Source organism: Chiroxiphia lanceolata, chromosome 3 (assembly GCF_009829145.1).
Source record: "Chiroxiphia lanceolata isolate bChiLan1 chromosome 3, bChiLan1.pri, whole genome shotgun sequence".
Taxonomy (NCBI): Eukaryota; Metazoa; Chordata; class Aves; order Passeriformes; family Pipridae; genus Chiroxiphia; species Chiroxiphia lanceolata.
This window is the reverse complement of record NC_045639.1, coordinates 116968499-116993006: the sequence shown is the minus strand read 5'-3', so window position 1 is coordinate 116993006 and position 24508 is coordinate 116968499. Positions and strand designations below refer to the sequence as shown.

General features: G+C 56.6%; 1 protein-coding gene and 1 long non-coding RNA gene across 2 annotated transcripts; one reads left to right on the top strand and one right to left on the bottom strand.

The window, feature by feature from the left end:
- Positions 1-2088: 2088 nt before the first annotated feature.
- On the top strand, positions 2089-2556 carry LOC116784798. Its single transcript, XR_004356247.1, has 2 exons — positions 2089-2178; positions 2343-2556. It is a non-coding gene; the product is annotated as an uncharacterized LOC116784798 (long non-coding RNA).
- Positions 2557-6957: 4401 nt separating this feature from the next.
- On the bottom strand, positions 6958-23618 carry CCDC25 (coiled-coil domain containing 25). The gene is made up of 9 exons (XM_032682269.1): positions 23597-23618; positions 22778-22793; positions 17775-17826; positions 16700-16774; positions 15030-15135; positions 9780-9910; positions 8352-8413; positions 8004-8088; positions 6958-6987 (listed from the first exon to the last, which is right to left on the bottom strand). Exons 1-9 carry the CDS (start codon positions 23616-23618, stop codon positions 6958-6960), a joined length of 579 nt encoding a protein of 192 aa, XP_032538160.1.
- Between the last annotated feature and the right edge of the window lie 890 nt (positions 23619-24508).

The following is a 24508-nucleotide window of genomic DNA, read 5'->3' as shown; positions in this document are numbered from 1 at the left end:
ATCCCGGGATCGCCGGGACCCCCGGAGCCCCGGGACCCCCGGACCCGCCGGCCCCCAGGGGGAACGGGGACCTCTGGGAACGAGAGGATTCCCGGGGCTCAAGGGCTCCAAGGGCAGCTTTGGACTCTCGGGGATCCCGGGGCCAGGGCGGGTCCGAGGGGGATCCCGGACCCCCGGGGCCGGAGGGGGAAGCGGGAAAGGCGGGACCCCCCCGGCCCACAGGGAACACGGGAATGCCCGGGACCCCCGGGCCACGGGACGGCGGGCCCGAGGGACCCAAGGAGAGCCCGGATGAGGGGACCCCCGGGGCCACCGGACCCCCCGGACCCCCGGACAGTGACTGGACAGGGGGTCCCCAATTCCATCCCCGGGACAGTCACTGGGACAGGGGGGCCCCAATTCCATCCCCTGGGACCCCAGACAGTGACTGGGACAGGGGGTCCCCAATTCCATCCCCTGGGACCCCAGGACAGTGACTGGGACAGGGGGTCCCCAATTCCATCCCCTGGGACCCCAGGACAGTGACTGGGCAGGGGCCCCAATTCCATCCTCTGGGACCCCGGGGCCACCAGGACCCCCAGATCCCAGGACAGTGACTGGGGGAATGGGGGGGGTCTCTAATTCCATCCCTGGGATAGTAAATGGGACAGGGGGTCCCCTTTGTCACCTCCCAGCCCCCCCGAATAACTGGGACAGGGGTCCCCAATTCCATCTCTGACCCCCCAGGACAGTCACGGGACAGGGGGTCCCCATTGTCACCCCCAGGACAGTCACTGGGTCAGGGGGTCCCCATTGTCACCCCCTGACCCCCCAGGACGTCACTGGGACAGGGGGCCCATTGTCACCCCCCAGACAGTCACTGGGACAGGGGGTCCCCATTGTCACCCCCAGGACAGTCACTGGGTCAGGGGGTCCCCATTGTCACCCCCGCCCCCCCCGCAGGACGGGGGTGTGTGGGGGGTGTCCCAGTCACTCCCAGTTTTCGGGCCCAGGGCTGGTCCCCGTATCCCAGGGATGGGGTCCCCGTGTCCCAGGGATTGGGGTCCCTGTATCCCAGGGATTGGGGGTCCCCGTGTCCCAGGGATTGGGGTCCCCTGGGATGGCCGGGGCTGGTCCCTGTATCCCAGGGATTGGGGTCCCCATGTCCAGAGATTGGAGTCCCCGTATCCCAGGGATTGGGGTCCCCATATCCCGGGATTGGGTGTCCTGGTGTCCCAGAGGAATGGGGTCCCCAGTCAGAGATTGGGGTCCCCATGTCCCAGGAATTGGGGTGTCCCCGTGTCCCAGGGATTGAGGCCCCAGTGTCCAGGGATTGGGGGTCCCCATATCCCAAGATTGGGGTTTCCAGTGTCCAGAGATTGGGGTCCCTTGTATCCCAGGGATTGGAGTTCCCTGTATGCCAGGGATTGGGTGTCCTGGTATCCCAGGGATTGGGGTCTCCATATCCCAGGGATTGGGTGTCCTGTATCCAGGGATTGGGTTCCGTATCCCCGGAATTCACCGTGTCCCCAGGGACTGGGGTTCCCTGTATGCCAGGGATTGAGGTCCCAGTGTCCCAGGATTGGGGGTTCCTGTATCCCAGGGATTGGGGGTCCCCATATCCCAAGATTGGGGTTTCCTGTGTCCCAGGGATTGGGTGTCCTGGTATCCCAGGAATTGGGTCTTGGTATCCCAGGGATTGGATGTCCTGGTATCCCAGGGACTGAGGTTCCCTGGTCCCAGGGACTGGGGTTCCCTGTATCCCAGGGATTGGGGATCCTGTATCCCAGGGACTGGGGGTCTCCGTGTCCCAGGGATTTCCCCATGTCCCAGGGATTGGGGTGTCCTGGTATCCCAGGAATTGGGGTCTTGGTATCCCAGGGATTGGGTGTCCTGGTATCCCAGGGATTGGGTGTCCTGGTATCCCAGGGATTGGGGTCTTGGTATCCCAGGGATTGGGTGTCCTGGTATCCCAGGGACTGGGGTTCCCTGTATCCCAGGGATTGGGGTCCCTGTATCCCAGGGATTGGGTGTCCTGGTATCCCAAGGATTGGGTGTCCAGGTATCCCAGGGACTGGGGTTCCCTGTATCCCAGGTATTAAGTGTCCTGGTATCCCAGGGATTGGGGGTCTCTGTATCCCAGGGATTGGGTGTCCTGGTATCCCAGGGATTGGGTGTCCTGGTATCCCAGGGATTGGGGTCTTGGTATCCCAGGGATTGGGTGTCCTGGTATCCCAGGGACTGGGGTTCCCTGTATCCCGGGGATTGGGGTCCCTGTATCCCAGGGATTGGGTGTCCTGGTATCCCAAGGATTGGGTGTCCAGGTATCCCAGGGACTGGTTCCCTGTATCCCAGGTATTAAGTGTCCTGGTATCCCAGGGATTGGGGGTCTCTGTATCCCAGGGATTGGGGTCTTGGTATCCCAGGGATTGGGTGTCCTGGTATCCCAGGGACTGAGGTTCCCTGTATCCCAGGGATTGGTTTCCCCCGGGATGGGGCACAGCTGGTTTGTCCCCCTCCCACTGTACTCTCTGTACAATAAAGGCTTTTGGGGCCGGGCGGCTCCTGAACTGGGAACACTGGAATACTGGGAATGCTGGGAGGGTACAGTGCGTTTGGGGAGGGAGGGGGGGTCCCTGCTGTGGCAGCGGGAATGGGGGTCTCAGCCCCCCCAAAAACCTCCCCCCCGGGCCGGGCCGTTCCGCCCGGGCGGGTTTATTGGTGTTGGCAGCTCCGCTTCCCGTTTGGATCCCAAAAAAAAAAAAAAAACAGCGCCGGGCTGGATGAAAAGCCGGGATTGGCCTCGGGAAGGGGGCGGGAGAGGCCGCGCGGGGGCGGGGGGGGGCTCCGGGAAGGGGGCTTGGGGGGGCCGGGAGTTGGGAATTCCTTGCGGAGGGGATGGGAGACCCCCCCAGACACACCCGGGGAGGGTTGGGATCATCTCGGTGGGATTTGGGGGCTGGGGGTATCCCGGGATGGGACAGGGAATATCCCAGGGATTTCACCGTGTCCCAGGGATTGGGGGTCCCCGTATCCCAGGGATTGGGGGTCCCGTATCCCAGGTATTGGGGTCCTGGTATCCTAGGGATTGGGGTCCCAGTGTCCCAGGGATTGGGTGCCCCATATCCCAGGGAGTGGGGTCCCAGTGTCCCAGAGATTGGGTGTCCCCATATCCCAGGGATTGGGGTCCCTGTATCCCAGGGATTTCCCCATATCCCAGGGATTGGGTCCCCATATCCCAGGGATTTCCCCATATCCCAGGGATTGGGGTCCCCGTATCCCAGAGATTGGGGTCCTGGTATCCTAGGGATTGGGGTCCCAGTGTCCCAGGGATTGGGGTCCCTGTATCCCAGGGATTAGGTGTCCCAGTGTCCCAGGGATTGAGGGTCCCCCGGGATGGCCAGGGGCTGGTCCCGGTATCCCAGGGATTGGGGTCCTGGTCTCCCAGGGATTCAGGTCCCTATATCCCAGGGATTGGGTGCTGGTATCCCAGGGATTGGGTGTCCTGATATCCCAGGGATTGGGGTCCTGGTATCCCAGGGATTGGGGTCCCAGTGTCCCAGGGATTGGGGGAGACACACCCTCCACACACCCCGGGAAGGGTTGGGATCGTCCCAGTGGGATTTGGGGGCTGGGGGTATCCCGGGATGGGACAGGGAATGGATGAAAAGGGGACCCCAAAATCCGCCCGGTGCCGGGAAGGGGGGACACGGACACCCCAAAACCTCCCGGCCCTTCCCAAAAACTCCTGAGTCCGCGGAAAACTCCGGGAGCAGCCTCGGGATAACACCGGGCAGGGAAAAAATGTGCAAGGGCAGGAATTTCCCCCGCGGCCGCGGCGGGAGATTGGATTTCACAGCATTCCTGGGAAAAAAAAAAACCCACACGGGAGCGGGGGCGGGAAGCGCTGAGGGATCGGCGGGATTCCAGCGGGGGATCCCTGGAGGGAGCGGGGCGGGAAAGGGGCTCGGCATTCCCTGCCATTCCCGAGGGATTGTCCCAAAGGTGGCCTGGGGGGGACAGTGTGGACACGGGCAGTGATCCACGGGGTGATCCAAGGATTCTCAGCCCGTGGACGGTGATCCAGGGGGTGTTTTGGAATATGAGACCATGGACAGTGATCCACGGGGTGTTCCAATGATCCATAGGAAATCCCAAGGGCTCTCAGCTCCTGGACACTGATCCACAGGGTCACCAGGGACATCTGGCCATGGAAGGTGATCCATGGGATGTTTTGGGAATATGAGACCATGGACAGTGATCCACGGGGTGTTCCAAGGACTCACATTCCATGGACAGTGATCCAGGGGGTGTTTGGGAATATGAGACCACGGACAATGATCCACAGGGTGCTGAGAGCCCCATTCCCCTGGATGGTGATCCAGGGGGTGTTTGGGAATATGAGACCATGGACAACGATCCACAGGGTGTTCCAAGGACTCACATTCCATGGACAGTGATCCAGGGGGTGTTTGGGAATATGTGACCATGGACAACGATCCACAGGGTGTTCCAAGGACGCCCATTCCATGGACAGTGATCCAGGGGGTGTTTGGGAATATGTGGCCATGGACAACGATCCACAGGGTGTTCCAAGGACTCCCATTCCATGGACAGTGATCCAGGAGGTGTTGGGAATATGTGGCCATGGACAATGATCCAAGGGATGTTTGGGATACCTGACCCATGGACAGTGATCCAGGGGTGTTTGGGAATATGTGGCCATGGACAATGATCCACGGGGTGTTCCAAGGACTCACATTCCATGGACAGTGATCCAGGGGATGTTTGGGATACCTGACCCATGGACAGTGATCCAGGGGGGGTTTGGGAATATGTGGCCATGGACAATGATCCAAGGGATGTTTGGGATACCTGACCCATGGACAGTGATCCAGGGGGGGTTTGGGAATATGTGACCATGGACAGTGATCCAGGGGATGTTTGGGATATCTGACTCACGGACAGTGATCCATGGGGTGTTCCCAAGGACTCACATTCCATGAGCAGCAATCCAGGGGGTGTTTGGGAATATGTGGTCATGGACAATGATCCAGGGGGTGTTCCAAGGACTCACATTCCATGGACAGTGATCCAGGAGGTGTTTGGGAATATGTGGCCATGGACAATGATCCAAGGGATGTTTGGGATACCTGACCCATGGACAGTGATCCAGGGGGGTTGGGAATAGTGACCATGGACAGTGATCCAGGGGGTGTTCCAAGGACTCCCATTCCATGGACAGTGATCCATGGGGTGTTCCAAGGACTCACATTCCATGGACAGTGATCCAGGGGGGTTTGGGAATATGAGACCACGGACAATGATCCACAGGGTGCTGAGAGCCCCACCCCTGGATGGTGATCCAGGGGTGTTTGGGAATATGTCACCATGGACAACGATCCACAGGGTGTTCCAAGGACTCCCATTCCATGGACAGTGATCCAGGGGATGTTTGGGATATCTGACTCATGGACAGTGATCCGTGGGGTGTTCCAAGGACTCCCATTCCATGGACTGTGATCCAGGGGATGTTTGGGAATACGTGACTATGGACAGTGATCCAGGGGGCATTTGGGAATATGAGACCATGGACAATGATCCAGGGTGTTCCAAGGACTCACATTCCATGGACAGTGATCCAGGGGTGTTTGGGAATATGAGACCATGGACAATGATCCATGGGGGTTCCAAGGACTCCCAATCCATGAGCAGCGATCCAGGGCAGTGTTTGGGAATCTGTGCCCACGGACACGGATCCCTGGGGTGCCGGCCCCCCCATTCCCATGGATCCCCAGGCGGTGCCTCCCTGTCCCGAGGGCTCCTGAGGCCGCCGGAGCCGCCGGATCCCGGTGCCAAGGAAAATCCCTGGAGCTGCCAGGCCGGAGCCGCTCCCGCCCCAGCCATGAAAGGGCCCTTTGTGGGCAGGACAGGGAGGGGCCCCCCCAGCTCCTCACCCCCCATTCCCACCTTCTCCCTGCTTTTCCTGGGAAAGGGGGGGGCGGAGCACACCCCGTGGCTGCTCCAGGCCTCAGTTTTCCCACGGATTTCCCCCCTTCCCATATCCCTAAAAAGGAGGAAAACGCATCCCACGCCCTCCTCCTGCTCTTTCCCAGTACGGAACTGGGAGGGCTCAAGGGCAGCCTGGGCCCTTCCTTATTCCGTTTTCCCCTCGGGAATGCTGGGAATTGCGGGAAGCAGCTCCTTCCAGGGGTGCTATTACCGGGATTCGCCCTTTTCTCCCGGAACATTCCATGATTTTTCGCCGAGCCCAGGACGGTTTGGGCTCGTTGAGGGGCCCTTTTCCCTGTTTTTCCCCCCCTCCCAGAATTCCTGCTGCTCCGGGATGTTGCCTGCATGGCACCAGTTTAATCGGGATATGTACACCGGGATTATCCAGGGATTTTCCCCCCCCCCCCCAACCCCATGGAAAACCCGGGTGGGAAGATCCACCCGGCGAAACCCGTGGAAAACTCAACCCCCTCCTTCCACCCCTCCCTCCACAGGAGGATTCCAAGCGGGAATGCAGCGGAATTCCAGGGGGTTCGGGGGAGGGAATCAGAGCCGGATCTTCACCACCAGGTTTATCCAGGAGCCACCACCGAGCTCATCCCGATTTTCCCTCCCCTCCCTTTCTCACAGAGGGATCCCCCCCTCCGGTTTTCCCGGCGATTCCCAGCGGGAAGAGCGGAATTCCAGAGGCAGCAGCAGCTCCAGCAGGGCCCCGAGGCCACGGCCCAGCTCCCAGGGCTGGGCTGGAAACCTGCCCCGGGATCCCTTCCCCAAATAAATACCACTGTCTTTGGGAAAACCACGGGGCACAGGGGGGCTGGAGGCCATCCCAGGGATCCGGCTGCTCCTTCCAGAGGGTTTCCCTGGTCCGCTCCGGGAGGGAAGGGGCTCCCAGGCCGTTTTTTTGGGATGTTTTTTTGGCATTTGAGCGGCGGGGGCCGCGCCCCGGGGCGGGGGCGGCTGCGCTCACATGAAGTCGTCGGAGTCGTTGCCATCCTGGGGGGGGAAAAAAAAAAAAAAAAAAGAGGGAAAATGGGGATCACCGGGAATGCTGAAAGCGGGAAATGGGGGGTGGGTCATCGCAGGACCCCCCTTTGCTCCGGTTCCTTGGATTTCAGCCCAGGAAGCAGAGCAAAGGGGGCCTGGAATGGGTTGGGGGGAGGGAACTCAAACCCCGTCCCATTCCATGGGCAGGGACACTTCCCAACATCCCAGGCTGCTCCAAGGGAATCCAACCGGCCTGGACACTCCCAGGGATCCAGGGGCAGCCACAGCTTCTTGGGAATTCCAGCCCAGCCCCTCCCACCCTCCCAGCCAGGAATCCCTTCCCAATCTCCCCCCCCCCAGATCTTCCCTTTCCCACTGGGATCCATTCCCAGGGGCCTGGCATTCCAGGCCCTGAGCCCAAATCCCTCTCCGCTCTCCGGAGCCCCTTCAGGCTCTGGAATGTTCTCCAAGCTCTCCCGGGATCCTTCCCTTCTCCAGCCTGGCCATTCCCAGCTCTCCCAGCCTGGAGCCAGAGCTGCCATTGGATCCATCCCCAGCCCAACTCCTCCCTGGGAAGGAGTTCAGGGAACAAGGGGCTTCCCTGGGAATCTCGGGCTCAGGGCAGGGTCTCCTTCCCCTTTCCCGCCTTTTCCAGCCCCACATTCCATAAAAACCCCTCTGACTGGACTCTGAGTGTCCTTTATCCTGGAATCCCGGGATGGTTTGGGTGGGAAGGGCCCTCAAATCCCATCCCATTCCATGGGCAGGGACACCTCCCGCTATCCCAGGGTTTTCCAAGCCCCATCCAACACTCCCAGGGATGGAGCATCCCGTACATCCTCACCCTGAACCTGTTCTTTCCCTTGGGATGAAAGGACCTGGGAGCACTTTATCCCTCTTTCCTCAGCCCCACTGATCCCCAGTGTCCTCCCAGTTCCAAAGTCATTCCCAGCGGGATCACGGGCAGGAGGCTGGAATTCCATCCCTGTCCCGGGGATTCCGTGGGATCAGCAGCTCTCACTCACCTGGTTGGAGGACATGTTCTCTGCCTTCATCAGGGAGGAGTAGCTCCTGCCAGGAAAAATCCCATCGTCATCCCAAATCCGATCCCTTTAAAAGCCCCCAAAAGGGGCCATTTCGGGGTCAAAAATTCCAGAATCCCGGAAATGCACACTGGTTTCCTCCTGGAGCTCAGCCAGGGGGGATAATTAGTCGCTCGTCTCTGTCCTCCTCACTAATTAAACCCAGGGCAGGGAGGTTCAGGGATGCCTGATTGCCTTTTCCAAGGTTTTTTTTCTCCAGGATCCACCTGCCCGGAGGTGGGAAATCCCGGATTCCGGGAGCTGCAGCCCCTCCAATCCCCCTTCCCTGACCTCTCCAGGGCTTGGTCGCTCAGGAAATCCCCGATTTTGTTTGAAATCCCTCTTTTGATGCCCTCCAGGGACAAAGAGGAGCTCGGGGAAAGCTTCCAAGGGGAGTTTTTGGAGCGAGAAATCCCCGGGAACGAGGGTCAGGGCGACATTCCAGCCCCTCCTCCCTCATTCCCTGCTCCCAGGGGGGGGGGATGGAGGGCTGTAATTAACTGTTAATGAGCAGCAGGGAGGGGAGAGGAAGGGGTATTAATTAATAGGGATATTAAGGAAGAGGGATATTAAGGAGATATTAAGGGAGAGGGATATTAATGAGGAGGGATATCAAGGAAGAGGGATATTAATGGAGAGGGATGATGTTAATGGAGAGGGATGTTAATGGAGAGGGATCTTAAGGAAAAGGGATGTTAAGGAAAAGGGATATCAAGGAAGAGGGATATCAAGGAAGAGGGATATCAAGGAAGAGGGATTTAAGGAAGAGGGATTTAAGGAAGAGGGATTTAAGGAAGAGGGATATTAATGGAGAGGAATATCAAGGAAGAGGGATGTTAATGGGGAGGGATTTAAGGAAAGGGATGTTAAGGAAGAGGGATTTAAGGAAGAGGGATTTAAGGAAGGGGGATTTAAGGAAGGGGGATTTAAGGAAGGGGGATTTAAGGAAGGGGATTTAAGGAAGAGGGATATTAATGAAGAGGGATATCAAGGAAGAGGAATATCAAGGAAGAGGGATGTTAAGGAAGAGGGATTTTAAGGAAGAGGGATATTAATGGAGAAGGATATCAAGGGGGGATATTAATGGAGAGGGATATCAATGGAGAAGGATATCAAGGAAGAGGAATATCAGGGAAGAGGAATATCAAGGAAGAGGGATTAATGAAGAGGGATATCAAGGAAGAGGGATATTAATGGAGAGGGATATTAATGAAGAGGGATGTTAAGGAAGAGGGATGTCAAGGAGGAGGGATATTAATGGAGAGGGATATTAATGGAGAGGGATATTTATTAAGGAAGAGGGATATTTATTAAGGAAGAGGGATATTTATTAAGGAAGAGGGATATTTATTAAGGAAGAGGATATTATTAAGGAAAAGGGATATTTATTAAGGAAGAGGGATATTAATGGAGGCAGAGGCAGGTGCTGAGCTCCAGGGAAGGCTCAGTGATTCCCGAAGCTCCCAGGGAGCTGGAAGTGGACCAAGGCAATAATTCCCCAATTTCCTCAGGTTTCCAGAGGCTTTGGAACTGCCCAACCCTTGGGCAGGGGCTGGAACGGCCCGGATTGTTCCGGGACAAAGGGAATCGCCGGGCCGTGGAGAACAGGGAGCAGCAGGGCCCGGTGACCCCGGGAACGGGCTCCACTCACCTCAGCTCCTCCAGCTCCTTCTTCTTCTTCAGCTCCTCCTTCTCCCTCTTCATCTCCTGGATCTGGGCCTTCTTCTCGTTCCGCTCCTCCCGATCCCGCGCTTCCCGCTCGGCCGCCAGGTCCGGGAACCGCTCCACCTTCGTCTTCTCCAGCCGGTTCAGGATCTCGTTCACCTTCTCTCCACTGTCAGCACCTTCACCTGGGAACGCCGGGAATCACGCCGGGAATCGCGCCGGGAATCGCGCCGGGATTGGGGAGCGGCCCCGGAACTGCTGCGCACCCGGCACGGGGCTGGATCCCACAGAACCAGAGCCTCGGGAGAATCCCTGTCACGGGGCTGGATCCCACAGAACCACAGCCTCGGGAATCCCTGTCATGGGGCTGCATCCCACAAACCAGAGCCTCAGGAAAACCCTGTCACAGGCTGGATCCCACAGAAACAGAGCCTGGGAGAATCCTGTCACGGGGCTGCATCCCACAAAACCAGAGACTCAGGAAAATCCCTGTCACAGGGCTGGATCCCACAGAAACGAGCCTGGGGAGATCCTGGCCAAAAGGGTTGGATCCCACAGAACCAGAGCCTCAGGAAAAACCCTGTCACAGGGCTGGATCCCACAGAACCAGAGCCTCAGGAAAATCCTTGTCACGGGGCTGCATCCCACAGAACCAGAGCCTCAGGAAAATCCTATCAAAGGGCTGGATCCCACAAACCCAGATCCTGAGGAAAAGCCCCACAAAACCAGATCCTGAGGAAATGCCCTGTCATGGGACTGGATCCCACAAAACCAGAGCCGGGGAAATTCCCTGTCATGGGACTGGATCCCACAAAACCAGAGCCTGAGGAAATTCCCTGTCATGGGACTGGATCCCACAAACCAGGCCTGAGGAAAATCCCTGTCATGGGACTGGATCCCACAAAACCAGAGCCTGAGGAAAATCCCTGTCATGGGTGCTGCAGGCTGGCATCCCACAGAAACAGAGCCTGGGAGAATCTGGCCAAAAGGGCTGGATCCCACAGAACCAGAGCCTCGGGAGAATCCCTGTCACGGGGCTGGATCCCACAGAACCACAGCCTCGGGAAAATCCCTGCCAAAAGGGCTGGATCCCACAAAATCAGAGCCTCAGGAGAATCCCTGTCATGGGGCTGGATCCCACAGAAACCAGATCCTGAGGAAAATCCCTGCACAGGGCTGGATCCCACAGAACCACAGCCTCAGGAAATCCCTGCCAAAAGGGCTGGATCCCACAAAACCAGATCCTGAGGAAAATCCCTGTCACAGGGCTGGATCCCACAGAAACAGAGCCTGGGGAGAATCCCGGCCAAAAGGGTTGGATCCCACAGAACCAGAGCCTGAGGAAATTCCCTGTCATGGGACTGGATCCCACAAAACCAGAGCCTGAGGAGAAAATCCCTGTCATGGGCTGCATCCCACAGAAACAGAGCCTGGGGAGAATCCTGGCCAAAAGGGCTGGATCCCACAGAACAGAGCCTGGGAGAATCCCTGTCACGGGGCTGGATCCCACAGAACACAGCCTCGGGAAAATCCCTGCCAAAAGGGCTGGATCCACAGAAACAGAGCCTCAGGGAAATCCCTGCCACAGGGCCAGAGCCTAAGGAAAAATTCGGCCACAGGGCTGGATCCCATAAAACCAGATCCTGAGGAAAATCCCTGTCATGGGACTGGATCCCACAAACCCAGATCCTGAGGAAAATCCCTGTCACAGGGTGGATCCCACAGAATCAGAGCCTGGGGAGAATCCCTGTCACGGGCTGCATCCCACAAAACCAGAGACTCAGGAAAATCCCTGCCACAAGGCCAGATCCTGAGGAAAATCCCTGCCAAAGGGCTGGATCCCACAAAACCAGAGGCTCAGGAAAAGCCCTGCCAAAGGGCCAGATCCTGAGGAAAATCCCAGCCACGGGAATGGATCCCACAAAACCAGAGCCTGAGGAAAATCCTGGCCAAAGGGCCAGATCCTGAGGAAAAGCCCCACAAAACCGATCCTGAGGAAAATCCCCAAAAAAAACAGATCCTGAGGAAAATCACTGTCATGGGACTGGATCCCACAAAACCAGAGCCTGAGGAAAATCCCTGTGAAAGGACTGGATCCCACAAACCAGAGCCTGAGGAAAATCCCTGCCATGGGACTGGATCCCACAAAACCAGAGCCTGAGGAAAATCCCTGCCATGGGACTGGATCCCACAAACCCAGAGCCTGAGGAAAAGCCCCACAAACCCAGATCTGAGGAAAATTCCCTGTCATGGCTGGATCCCACAAAACCAGTCCTGAGGAAAAGCCCCACAAACCAGAGCCTGGAAAATCCCAGCCAGGGCCAGATACTGAGGAAAATTCCAGCCACAGGGCTACATCCCACAAAACCAGAGCCTGGGGAAAATCCCTGTCACAGGGCTGGATCCTGAGGAAAATCCCTGCCAAAAGCGCTGGATCCCACAAACCACAGCCTGAGGAAAATCCCCACAAACCCAAAACCTGAGGAAAATCTCCACAAAACCAGAGCCTGAGGAAAATCCCTGTCACAGGGCTGGATCCCATAAACCAGATCCTGAGGAAAATCCCGTCATGGGACTGGATCCCACAAAAACAGAGCCTGAGGAAAATCCCTGTCACAGGGCTGGATCCCACAAAAACAGAGCCTGAGGAAAATCCCTGTCATGGGGCTGCATCCCACAGAAACAGAGCCTGGGGAGAATCCTGGCCAAAGGGCTGGATCCACAGAACCAGAGCCTGGGAGAATCCCTGTCACGGGGCTGCATCCCACAAAACCACAGCCTCGGGAAAATCCCTATCAAAGGGCTGGATCCCACAAATCAGAGCCTCAGGAGAATCCCTGTCATGGGGCTGGATCCCACAACCAGAGCCTGGGGAGAATCCCTGCCACAGGGCTGGATCCCACAGAACCACAGCCTCAGGAAATCCTGTCATGGGGCTGGATCCCACAGAACCAGATCCTGAGGAAATCCCTATCAAAGGGCTGGATCCCACAGAACCAGAGCCTGGGGAGAATCCCTGTCATGGGCTGGATCCCACAGAACCACAGCCTCAGGAAAATCCTGCCAAAAGGGCTGGATCCCACAAAACCAGAGCCTCAGGGAAATCCCTGCCACAGGGCCAGAGCCTAAGGAAAATTCCGGCCACAGGGCTGGATCCCATAAAACCAGATCCTGAGGAAAATCCCTGTCATGGGACTGGATCCCACAAACCCAGATCCTGAGGAAAATCCCTGTCACAGGGTTGGATCCCACAGAATCAGAGCCTGGGGAGAATCCCTGTCACGGGGCTGCATCCCACAAACCAGACTCAGGAAAATCCCTGCCACAAGGCCAGATCCTGAGGAAAAATGCCAAAAGGGCTGGATCCCACAAAACCAGAGCCTCAGGAAAAGCCCTGCCAAAGGGCCAGATCCTGAGGAAAATCCCTGCCACGGGAATGGATCCCACAAACCAGAGCCTGAGGAAAATCCTGGCCAAAGGGCCAGATCCTGAGGAAAAGCTCCACAAAACCAGATCCTGAGGAAATCCCCAAAAAACCAGATCCTGAGGAAAATCACTGTCATGGGACTGGATCCCACAAAACCAGATCCTGAGGAAAAACCCCCAAAACCAGATCCTGAGGAAAATTCCAGCCACAGGGCTACATCCCACAAAACCAGAGCCTGGGAAAATCCCTGTCACAGGGCCGATCCTGAGGAAAATCCCTGCCAAAAGCGCTGGATCCCACAAAACCACAGCCTGAGGAAAATCCCCACAAACCCAAAACCTGAGGAAAATCTCCACAAAACCAGAGCCTGAGGAAAATCCCTGTCACGGGCTGGATCCCATAAACCAGATCCGAGGAAAATCCCTGTCACAGGGCTGGATCCCACAAAACAGATCCTGAGGAAAATCCCTGCCAAAGGGCTGGATCCCCAAAACCAGATCCTGAGGAAAATCCCTGTCACAGGGGGATCCCATAAACCAGATCCTGAGGAAAATCCCTGTCACAGGGTTGGATCCCACAGAACCAGATCCTGAGGAAAATCCCTGTCACAGGGCTGGATCCCACAGAACCAGAGCCTCAGGAAAATCCCTGTCACAGGGCTGGATCCCACAGAAACAGATCCTGAGGAAAATCCCTGCCACAGGGCTGGATCCCACAAAACCAGATCCTGAGGAAAATCCCTGTCACAGGGTTGGATCCCACAGAACCAGAGCCTCAGGAAAATCCCGGCCAAAGGGCAGATCCTGAGGAAAAGCCCCACCAAACCAGACTGGGGAAAATCCCTGCCAAAGGGCTGGATCCCACAAAACCAGAGCTCAGGAAAATCCTCTCCCAGAACTTGGAATCATGGAGATAATAAGGAAAATTATATTCCTGAGGATATAATTCCTTGGCCAACAGACAGGGATTGGGCTCTTCCCGCTCTGCAGGAGGTGGCAGGAAGTGTCTGCAGGGAATTCTGGAAGAGAAGCCCTGTGTGGGGTGACTGTGGATTTGGGGGGTTCCCTGCCCTGGAATGAGGGGATTAGTCCCGGGTTAGTCCAACCAGGAACACGGATCCAGAGGGACAATGTCACTGGAAGGACAGGACTGGGAAGAGGTTGGATACCACAGGATCATGGATGGGTTGGGTGGGAAGGGACCTGAAATCCCATCCCATTCCATGGGCAGGGACACCTCCCAACATCCCAGGGAATCCAATCCAGCCTGGGACACTCCCAGGGATCCAGGGGCAGCCACAGCTTCTCTGGGAATTCCAGACCAGCCCCCCCACCCTCCCAGCCAGGAATCCCTTCCCAATCTCCCCCCAAATCTCCCCTTTCCCACTGGGATCCATTCCCTGGGGCCTGGCATTCCAGGCCCTGAGCCCAAATCCCTCTCCCGCTCTCCCGGAGCCCTTCAGGCTCTGGAATGTTCTCCAAGCTCTCCCGGGATCCTTCCTTCTCCAGCCTGGCCATTCCCAGCTCTCCAGCCTGGAGCCAGAGCTGCCATTGGATCCATCCCCAGCCCAACTCCTCCTGGGAAGGAGTTCTGGGAACAAGGGGCTTCCCTGGGAATCTCGGGGCTCAGGGCAGGGTCTCCCTTCCCCTTTCCCGCCTTTTCCATCCCCGCATAAAAAACCCTCTGACTGAACTCTGAGTGTCCTTCATCCTGGAATCCAGGAATGGTTTTGGGTGGGAAGGGACATTAAAACTCATTGATTCCCCCTGGATCAGGGACACCTCCCGCTGTCCCAGGTGGCTCCAGCTTTTCCTTGGACGCTCCCAGGGCTGGATCAGAGGAGTTATCCCAGGAATGCTGCAGGAATGCTCCAGCACTCACGTCCTTCTGCCTGTGGAATCCGATCTGTCCCACGTCCATGTCCGAGGTTTTTTCAGGTTGCTCCAGGGGGTGTAAACGACGCTCACGTTGTTCATCTTGCACCTGGGGAGGGGAGAGCATCCCAATCCCAAAATCCCGCCTGGAATTTCCCCATCCCTGCCCAAACATCCCGCCTGGAATTTCCCCATCCCAATCCCAAACATCCCTGTGAATTTCCCCATCCCAATCCCAAACATCCCCCTGGAATTTCCCATCCCAATCCCAAACATCCCGCCTGGAATTTCCCCATCCCAATCCCAGACATCCTGCTGGAATTTCTCCATCCCTGTCCCAAACATCCCGGCTGGAATTTCCATCCCCCCCAAACATCCCTGTGGAATTTCTCCATCCCCATCCCAAACATCCCAGCTGGAATTTCTGCCTGTCCCAGAAATCCCTGTGGAATTTCTCCCTTTCCCAAACATCCCTGCTGGAATTTCTGCCTGTCCCAGAAATCCCTGTGGAATTTCCCTTTCCCAAACATCCCTGCTGGAATTTCTCCCTCCCTGTCCCAAAAACATCCCTGCTGGAATTTCATCCTGTCCCAAACATCCCTGCTGGAATTTCTCCCTCCCTGTCCCAAACATCCCTGTTGGAATTTCTCCCTCCCTGTCCCAAACATCCCTGATGGAATTTCATCCTGTCCCAAACATCCCTGCTGGAATTTCTCCATCCCTATCCCAAACATCCCGGCTGGATTTCTCCCTGTCCCAAACATCCCAGCTGGAATTTCTGCCTGTCCCAAACATCCCTGATGGAATTTCATCCTGTCCCAAATATCCCTGATGGAATTTCTCCCTCCTGTCCCAAAACATCCCTCCTGGAATTTCATCCTGTCCCAACATCCCTGCTGGAATTTCTCCCTCCCTGTCCCAAACACCCTGCTGGAATTTCTCCCTCCCTTTCCCAAACATCCCAGCTGGAATTCTCCCTGTCCCAAACATCCCTGCTGGAATTTCTCCATCCCTTTCCCAACATCCCTCCTGGAATTTCATCCTGTCCCAAACATCCCTGCTGGAATTTCTCCATCCCCATCCCAAACATCCCTGTGGAATTTCCCCATCCCTGTCCCAACATCCCTGATGGAATTTCTCCCTTTCCAAAACATCCCTGTGGAATTTCTCCATCCCCATCCCAAACATCCCAGCTGGAATTCTGCCTGTCCCAGAAATCCCTGTGGAATTTCATCCTGTCCCAACATCCCTGTGGAATTTCTCCATCCCTTTCCCAAACATCCCTGTGGAATTTCTCCCTCCCTTTCCCAAACATCCCTGTGGAATTTCTCCATCCCCATCCCAAACATCCCTGTTGGAATTTCTCCCTGTCCCAAACATCCTTGTGGAATTTCTCCATCCCTGTCCCAAAAATATCCCTGCTGGAATTTCTCCACCCCTGTCCCAACATCCCTGCTGGAATTTCATCCTGTCCCAAACATCCCTGCTGGAATTTCTCCACCCCTTTCCAAACATCCCTGCTGGAATTTAAAATCCCTCTTCACGAGGAATTCCAAGCAACATTTGCTTCCCTAAATCCACGGGATTAACGGGGAATGCCCCAGGAATCGGATGCGGGATCCAGGAGTGGAAAGAGACCCCCTTGCCAGGCTTTTCCCGGGAATCAGGATTACCTTGGATGCTGTGGCCTTCACCAGGTGGGCACAGTCTATCAACACTTCCTTGGGAATGTCATCCATGGTCTGGCCCTGGGGGAGAGCAGGGAAAGGTCTGGGATGGGGATATCGGGATCGGTCTTCCCGGGAGGAGGGGCTGGGCTGGAATTCCCAGAGGAGCTGTGGCTGCCCCTGGATCCCTGGAATGTCCAAGGATGGGTTGGATTCCCCAGGATAGCGGAGGTGTCCCTGAACATGGAATGGGATGGGATTTAAGGCCCTTCCCACCCAAACCATTCCAGGATTCCAGGATAAAGGACACTCAGGATCCACTCAGAGGGTTTTTCTGGAATGTGGGGGGAAAAGGCGGGAAAGGGGAAGGGAGACCCTGCCCTGAGCCCCGAGATTCCCAGGGAAGCCCTTGTTCCCTGAACTCCTTCCAGGGAGGAGTTGGGCTGGGATGGATCCAATGGCAGCTCTGGCTCCAGGCTGGGAGAGCTGGGAATGGCCAGATGGAGAAGGGAAGGATCCCGGGAGAGCTTGGAGAACATTCCAGAGCCTGAAGGGGCTCCAGGAGAGCGGGAGAGGGATTTGGGATCAGGGCCTGGAATGCCAGGCCCCAGGGAATGGATCCCAGTGGGAAAGGGGAGATTTGGGGGGAGATTGGGAAGGGATTCCTGGCTGGGAGGGGGGAGGGCTGGGCTGGAATTCCCAGAGAAGTTGTGGCTGCCCCTGGATCCCTGGAGGTCCAGGCCGGGTGGATTCCCTAGGATGTTGGGAGGTGTCCCTGATCCAGGTGGACCTGGAGGAGCTTGAGGTCCCTTCCCACCCAAACCATTCCCAGGACACCCAAACCCCCCCAGGGCCGTGGCATTCCCGGGATGAGGATCCAACCCCACCCATTCCAGGATAAAGGACACTCAGAACCCACTCAGAGGGATTTTTATGGGATGTGGGGATGGAAAAGGCAGGAAAGGGGGTTAGGGAGACCCTGCCCTGGGAGCGTTCCAGGGGTTTGGAGCGTCCTGGAGCAGTGGAATTCCCAGGGAATGGTTTATCCCGGTGCCTTCTCCGGATTTCCCGCCGGGTTTACCTTGTGCAGCCGCAGGTACACGTGGGCAGAGGAGAGTTTGTCCACGTGGAACCTGTGGAATGGGAAGCACGTTTAACAGGGATCATCCAGGAATATTCCTGTTCTTGGGAGATGGAAAAAAACCAACCTCCTTCTTTTTCCCCCTTTTTTTTTTTTTTTATGGAAGCGCCAAAACGCTCCTTTTCCCTCCCAAAATCCCCCACTCCGATCGAGACTCGGCCCTGCAAAATTCCAAGGAACCCAGGGATTGTGTCAGTGGGGGAAAAGGGGTGGGAAAGGGGGGAAAAAGGGATGGGAAAGGGGGGGAAAGGGGTGGGAAAGGGGGGGAAAGGGGTGGGAAAGGGGGGGAAAGGGGGGGAAAAGAGGGGGGAAAAGGGGTGGGAAAGGGGGGAAAAAGGGGTGGGAAAGGGAGGGAAAAGGGGTGGGAAAGGGAGGGAAAAGGGATGGGAAAGGGGGAAAAAGGGATGGGAATGGGGGAAAAGGGATGGGAATGGGGGGAAAAGGGATGGGAATGGGGGAAAAGGGATGGGAAAAGGGCTGGAAAAGGGATGGGAAAGGGGCTGGAAAAGGGGGGAAAAGGGAGAGGGAAAGGGAGGGGAAGGGAGAGGGAAAGAGGGGAAAAGGGATGGGAAAGGGAGGGAAAAGGGGTGGGAAAGGGAGGGAAAAGGGGGGAAAGGGAGGGAAAAGGGGTGGGAAAGGGGGAAAAGGGGTGGGAAAGGGGGAAAAAAGAAGAGGGAAAGAGAGGGGAAGGGAGAGGGAAAGGAGGGGAAAAGGAGAGAGGAGAGGAAAGGGGGGAAAAGGGGTGGGAAAGGGAGGGAAAAGGGGGGGAAGGGAAAGGGGGGAAAAGGGTGGGAAAAGGGGGGAAAGGGGTGGGAAAGGGGGGAAAAGGGGTGGGAAAGGGGGGAAAAGAGATGGGAAAGGGGGGAAAAGGGATGGGGAAAAAAGGAAAGGGAAAGAGAAGGAAAAGGGAGAGGGAAAGAGGGAGAGGGAAAAGGGGGGGGAAAAGGGGGGGGAAAAGAGGGACAGGGGGAAAAAGAGGGAAAGAGGGGGAAAAGGGAGAGGGAAAGAAGGGGGAAGGAAAAAAAAGAGGGAAAGGGGGAAGAAAGGAGAGGGAAGGGGGGGGAAGGGAGAGGGAAAAGGAGGAGGAAAGGGGAGGAAGGGAGAGGGAAGGAGGGGAAAGGGAGAGGGAAAAGGGGAAAAAGGAGAGGGAAAGGGGAGGAAAAGGGAGAGGGAAAAGGGAGAGGGAAAGAAGGGGAAAAAAGAGGGAAGGGGAGAAAAAGAGGGAAAGAGGGGAGGAAAGGGAAGGAAAGGGGGGAAAGGGAGGGAAAAGGAGGAAGGGGGGGAAGGGAGAGGGAAAGGGGAGAGGGAAAAGGGGGGAAAAGGAGAGGGAAGGAAGGGGAAAAGGGAGGGGGAAAGAAGGGGAAAAAAAGAGGGAAAGAGGAGGGAAAAAGAGGGAAAGAAGGGGGAAAAGGAGAGGGAAAGTGGGGGAAAGGGAAGGAAAGAGGGGGGAAAAGGGAGGGAAAATGAGGAAAGGGGGGAAGGGAGACGGAAGGGGGAAAGGGAGGAGAGGGGGGAAAGGGAAGAAAAAGGAGAGGGAAAGGTGGAAAAAGGGGATGAAGGGCGAAAAAAGGATGGGAAGAGATGATTTGGATGGTTCAGGAAATCCGAGGCTGAATCCCAAGGTCATCCTAAATAAAGGCACGGCCATGAATTATTCAGGAATGGGATGAACCTGAGCCAGGACAGGAATGTGAGCCAGGAGCAGAGGAAAGGCTCCCAGCTCAAGGAGAGGCTGTTCTGCTGGAACAGGGAAAATATTCCCTGGGAAAGGGATATTTGAGTGCCCAGTGCTGGCAAAACATCCCCAGGGAGCCGGAGATGGGAAGGATCCTGGGAGAGCTTGGAGCATTCCAGAGCCTGAAGGGGCTCCAGGAGAGCAGGAGAGGGATTTGGGATCAGGGCCTGGAATGCAGGAGCCAGGGAATGGATCCAGTGGGAAAGGGGAGATCTGGGGGGGAGATTGGGAAGGGATCCTGGCTGGGAGGGTGGGGAGGGGCTGGGCTGGAATTCCCAGAGAAGTGTGGCTGCCCCTGGATCCTGGGAGTGTCCAAGGCGGGTTGGATCCCTGGGACAGCGGGGGTGTCCCTGAACACGGAATGGGATGGGATTTGAGGCCCTCCCACCCAAACAGTCTGGGATTTGGGATGGTTTGAGGGTGGGAAAAGTGTTTTTATTCCCAGCATCTCTGAGGGAGCCTGGGAGTTTCCTTCCCGGCAGGATGGAGGAATGTTTGGAGAGTCCGAGGTGACGGAGACACTGGACAGTGATGGACTGGGGGGGGTTGGGATCCTCAATCCAAGACATGGAGGGGCTGGAGCAGGGAAGGGAGCTGGGAAGGGGCTGGAGAACCTGGAATGGCTGAGGGAGCTGGGAAGGGGCTGGAGAACCAGGAATGTCTGAGGGAGCTGGGAAGGGGTTGGAAATCTGGAAATAAGGGAGCTGGGAAGGGGTTGGAGAACAGGGAATGGCTCAGGGAGCTGGGAAGGGGCTGGAGAAGCGGGAATGGCTGAGGGAGCTGGGAAGGGGCTGGAGAACTGGGAATGGCTGAGGGAGCTGGGAAGGGGCTGGAGAACCTGGAATATCTGAGGGAGCTGGGAAGGGGCTGGAGAAACTGGAATATCTGAGGGAGCTGGGAAGGGGCTGGAGAACAGGGAATAAGGGAGATGGGAAGGGGCTGGAAAAGAGGGAATGGCTGAGGGAGCTGGGAAGGGGCTGGAGAACTGGGAATGGCTGAGGGAGCTGGGAAGGGGCTGGAGAACCTGGAATATCTGAGGGAGCTGGGAAGGGGCTGGAGAAACTGGAATGGCTGAGGGAGCTGGGAGGGCTCATCCGGAGAAAAGAGTGATCAAGAGGGACCTTTTCCTGCCCACAAACTCCCTGCCAGGGGTCCCAATCCCAGGGAAGAAGGGACAGGAGGAGAGGGAATGACTCAGCTGGGCCAGGGTGGGATACTGGGAACAATTCCCGCATGGAAAGGGCTGTCAGGCCCTGGAATAAACTTCCCAGGGCAGGGCTGGAGTCGGCATTCCTGGAGGGATTTTGGATCCCTGTGGATGTGGCCCTTGGGGATGGATCCATGCTGGCCTTGGAAATGGGGAATGGTTGGACTCCATGATCTCCAAGGGATTTTCCAACCTGGACCATCCCTAAGGATCCTGTGCCATCTGGCACTGTCCCAGCTCCCACAATTCCCTGGAAGGAAAATTCCAGGGGGTCCCCAAATTCCCAGGGAACGAGGGAAGGAGGAGAGGGAACGACCTCCAGCTGGGGCAGGGGAGGCTCAGCTGGGATACTGGGAACAATTCCCACATGGAAAGGGCTGTCAGGCACTGGAATGAACTTCCCAGGGCAGGGCTGGAGTCGCCATTCCCAGAGGGATTTCGGATCCTGGATGTGGCCCTTGGGGACACGGGTCAGGGGTGGCCTGGGCAGTGCGGGAATGGTTGGATTCCGTGATCCTGGAGGGATTTTCCAACCTGACCCATCCCTAAGGATCCTGTGCCATCCTGGCACTGCCCCAGCTCTCCACAATTCCCTGGAAGGGAAGTTCCAGGAGGGTCCCCAATTCAAGGGAACGAGGGACAGGAGGAGAGGGAACAACCTCCAGCTGGGCCAGGGCAGGCTCAGCTGGGATACGGGAACAATTCCCACATGGAAAGGGCTGTCAGGCATGGAATGAACTTCCCAGGGCGGGTGGAGTCGCCATTCCGGAGGGATTTTGGATCCCTGTGGATGTGGCCCTTGGGGACACAGGTCAGGGGTGGCCTGGGCAGTGCGGGAATGCTTGGATTCCGTGATCCGGAGGGATTTTCCAACCTGAACCATCCCTAAGGATCCTGTGCATCCTGGCACTGTCCCAGCTCTCCACAATTCCCTGGCAGGAAGTTCCAGGAGGGTCCCAATTCCCAGGGAACGAGGACAGGAGGAAGGGAACAACCTCCAGCTGGGCCAGGGGAGGCTCAGCTGGGATACTGGGAACAATTCCCACATGGAAAGGGCTGTCAGGCACTGGAATGAACTTCCCAGGGCAGGGCTGGAGTGGCCATTCCGGAGGGATTTTGGATCCTGTGGATGTGGCCCTTGGGGACACAGGTCAGGGGTGGCCTGGGCAGTGCTGGGAATGCTTGGATTCCGTGATCCTGGAGGGATTTTCCAACCTGAACCATCCCTAAGGATCCTGTGCCATCCTGGCACCGCCCCAGCTCTCCACAATTCCTGGCAGGAAGTTCCAGGAGGGTCCCCAATTCCCAGGGACGAGGGACAGGAGGAGAGAGGGAACAACCTCCAGCTGGGCCAGGGCAGGCTCAGCTGGGATACTGGGAACAATTCCCACATGGAAAGGGCTGTCAGGCACTGGAATGAACTTCCCAGGGTAGGGCTGGAGTCGCCATTCCCAGAGGGATTTCGGATCCTGTGGATGTGGCCCTTGGGGACACAGGTCAGGGGGGCCTGGGCAGTGCTGGGAACGCTTGGATTCCGTGATCCCGGAGGGATTTTCCAACCTGAACCATCCCTAAGGATCCTGTGCCATCCTGGCACGCCCCAGCTCTCCACAATTCCCTGGAAGGAAGTTCCAGGAGGGTCCCCAATTCCAGGGACGAGGGACAGGAGGAGAGGGAACAACCTCCAATGTCCCTCCAGGCTCAGGTGGGATATCGGGAACAATTCCCGCATGGAAAGGGGTTTTCCAGCCCTGGAAGTGGTCGATTCCCCAGCCCTGGAGGGATGTAAATCCCTGTGGATGTGGCTCCTGGGGACACGGATCAGCGGTGTCCTGGGCAGGAGCTGCTGCTCCACAAAATCCTGGGGGAAAGGGGGGGGGCTTTTCCAACCTCAGCAATTCCTGATCCGAAGTTTCCCGCGGGACGGGGAGGGAGGCCACGGAAAAGGGCGTTTTTTCCAGGGATTCCCAGCACCCACCAGATGTCCTCGGGCCACCGTACTTGATAAGATCCTCGTCTGTGGGAAGGAGAAACATCCGTCAGGGAATTCCGGGAGCTCCAACCCCACATTCCCAGCTCCCTTCCCCACCCGGAATCACCCGCTCTGGGATCACCCAGGGGATGAAAACAGTGGGCAGAAAACAGGAGGGGATGGAAAACTTATGGAAACACTCATTGGAAAGAGGGGAAAAAACATGGATTGAGCAGGAAAAAGTTCAGGAAAAAATCACCAGACCACGAAAAAATGGGATTTTTCTCTGCAAAAGGTGTTTTTTTCCCCCCAGTAAATTTAATTTTGATCCAGATCCCAAGGTATTTCTGCTTCCCAAAGGATTTCCCACATGGATTTCTCCCAAGGAAAGCGGGTTCAGCCCAGAGGAGGGCCACGTTTTCCAGGGAATTCCGGGAGCTCCAACCCACATTCCCAGCTCCTTTCCAGCTGGAATCACCAGGGGATGAGAACAGTGGGCAGAAAACAGGAGGGGATGGAAAACTTATGGAAACACTCATTGGAAAGAGGGGAAAAACCATGGATTGAGCAGGAAAGGTTTAGGAAAAAAAACCAAACCACGAAAAAAAAATGGGATTTTTCTCTGCCAAAGGGTGGGTTTTTACCCAGTAAATTTAATTTTGATTCAGATCCCAAGGTATTTCTGCTTCCCAAAGGATTTCCACATGGATTTCTCCCAAGGGAAAGCGGGTTTCAGACCGGAGCCCCTCAAGCAGGGCCACGTTTTCCGACAATACACTGAATTAACACACCCAAAACGTCCCCAATGTCCCCAAATCCCCCCCTCCAAAGGGATTCCGGGCACTCACTCTCGTACTTGTCCTTTCCCATGTAAATGGGTGTAAACGGAGGGGAACGGCTTGAGGGAGGGAAAAGAGGGAAAAACGGGTTTTAAAAACCCCCAAAAAAATCGGGATAAAAACCCCAAAAAAAATCATCTGGGCCACGGGATCCCAAGGAAAACCATCTCATCCCCCCTTCCCTCCTGGAGGGGGTAAAGGAGTTTCTTTTCCCCATTTCCCATTTTTGGCCCAGATTCTTCCCCGGAGTTTGGGGAAAGCGGCTTTTCCGTGGATTCTGCAGCTCTGGGGGGGAAAACCCCCTCGGTGGTTCCAATTCTCCCCGATTAATTGGGGTTGTTAACGAAGGAACGCTGACAGCACACCCACAGCCTGGAATCAACTTCTTCCCTGCTTCCCAAACTCCCCAAACCGACACAGAATCCCAGCGTGGATCCCAAAATTTCTCCCGGCCCTTTCCCTTGGAGGTTTTTTAACTAAAAATCCCCAAAACCAGCAGCAAAAAGCCTCCCCCCCCCAAAAAAAAAGCTGTTTAATTTATGAAGGGCTTCATGGACAACGGGAATGGGAAGATATCCAAGGATTGGAGGCGCTGGGAGGGAAAATTTGGGGAGAAATCCACCCTGGATACGGGGAAAGGGCCTGTGGATGGGACGGAGAAAACCCCTGGAACAAGGACAATTTGAAATGAAAGGGGGTTATTCCCATAATTAGGGGAGTCACCCACGGCTTTTGTGCTCCCAGTGCATCCCAGTGATCCAGGCACCGGATCAGCCTCTTCTCTCCATATCCAGGGAATTCCCTGAGCTCCACCACCGCGGAAAAGCAGCTTGGAAAAAACTCCCCAGGGCAAATTAACGGGAGGAACATCCCCCGAGGCTGCTCAGTGCTGCCCCCTCCAAGGAAAACCGAGCAGCCAGG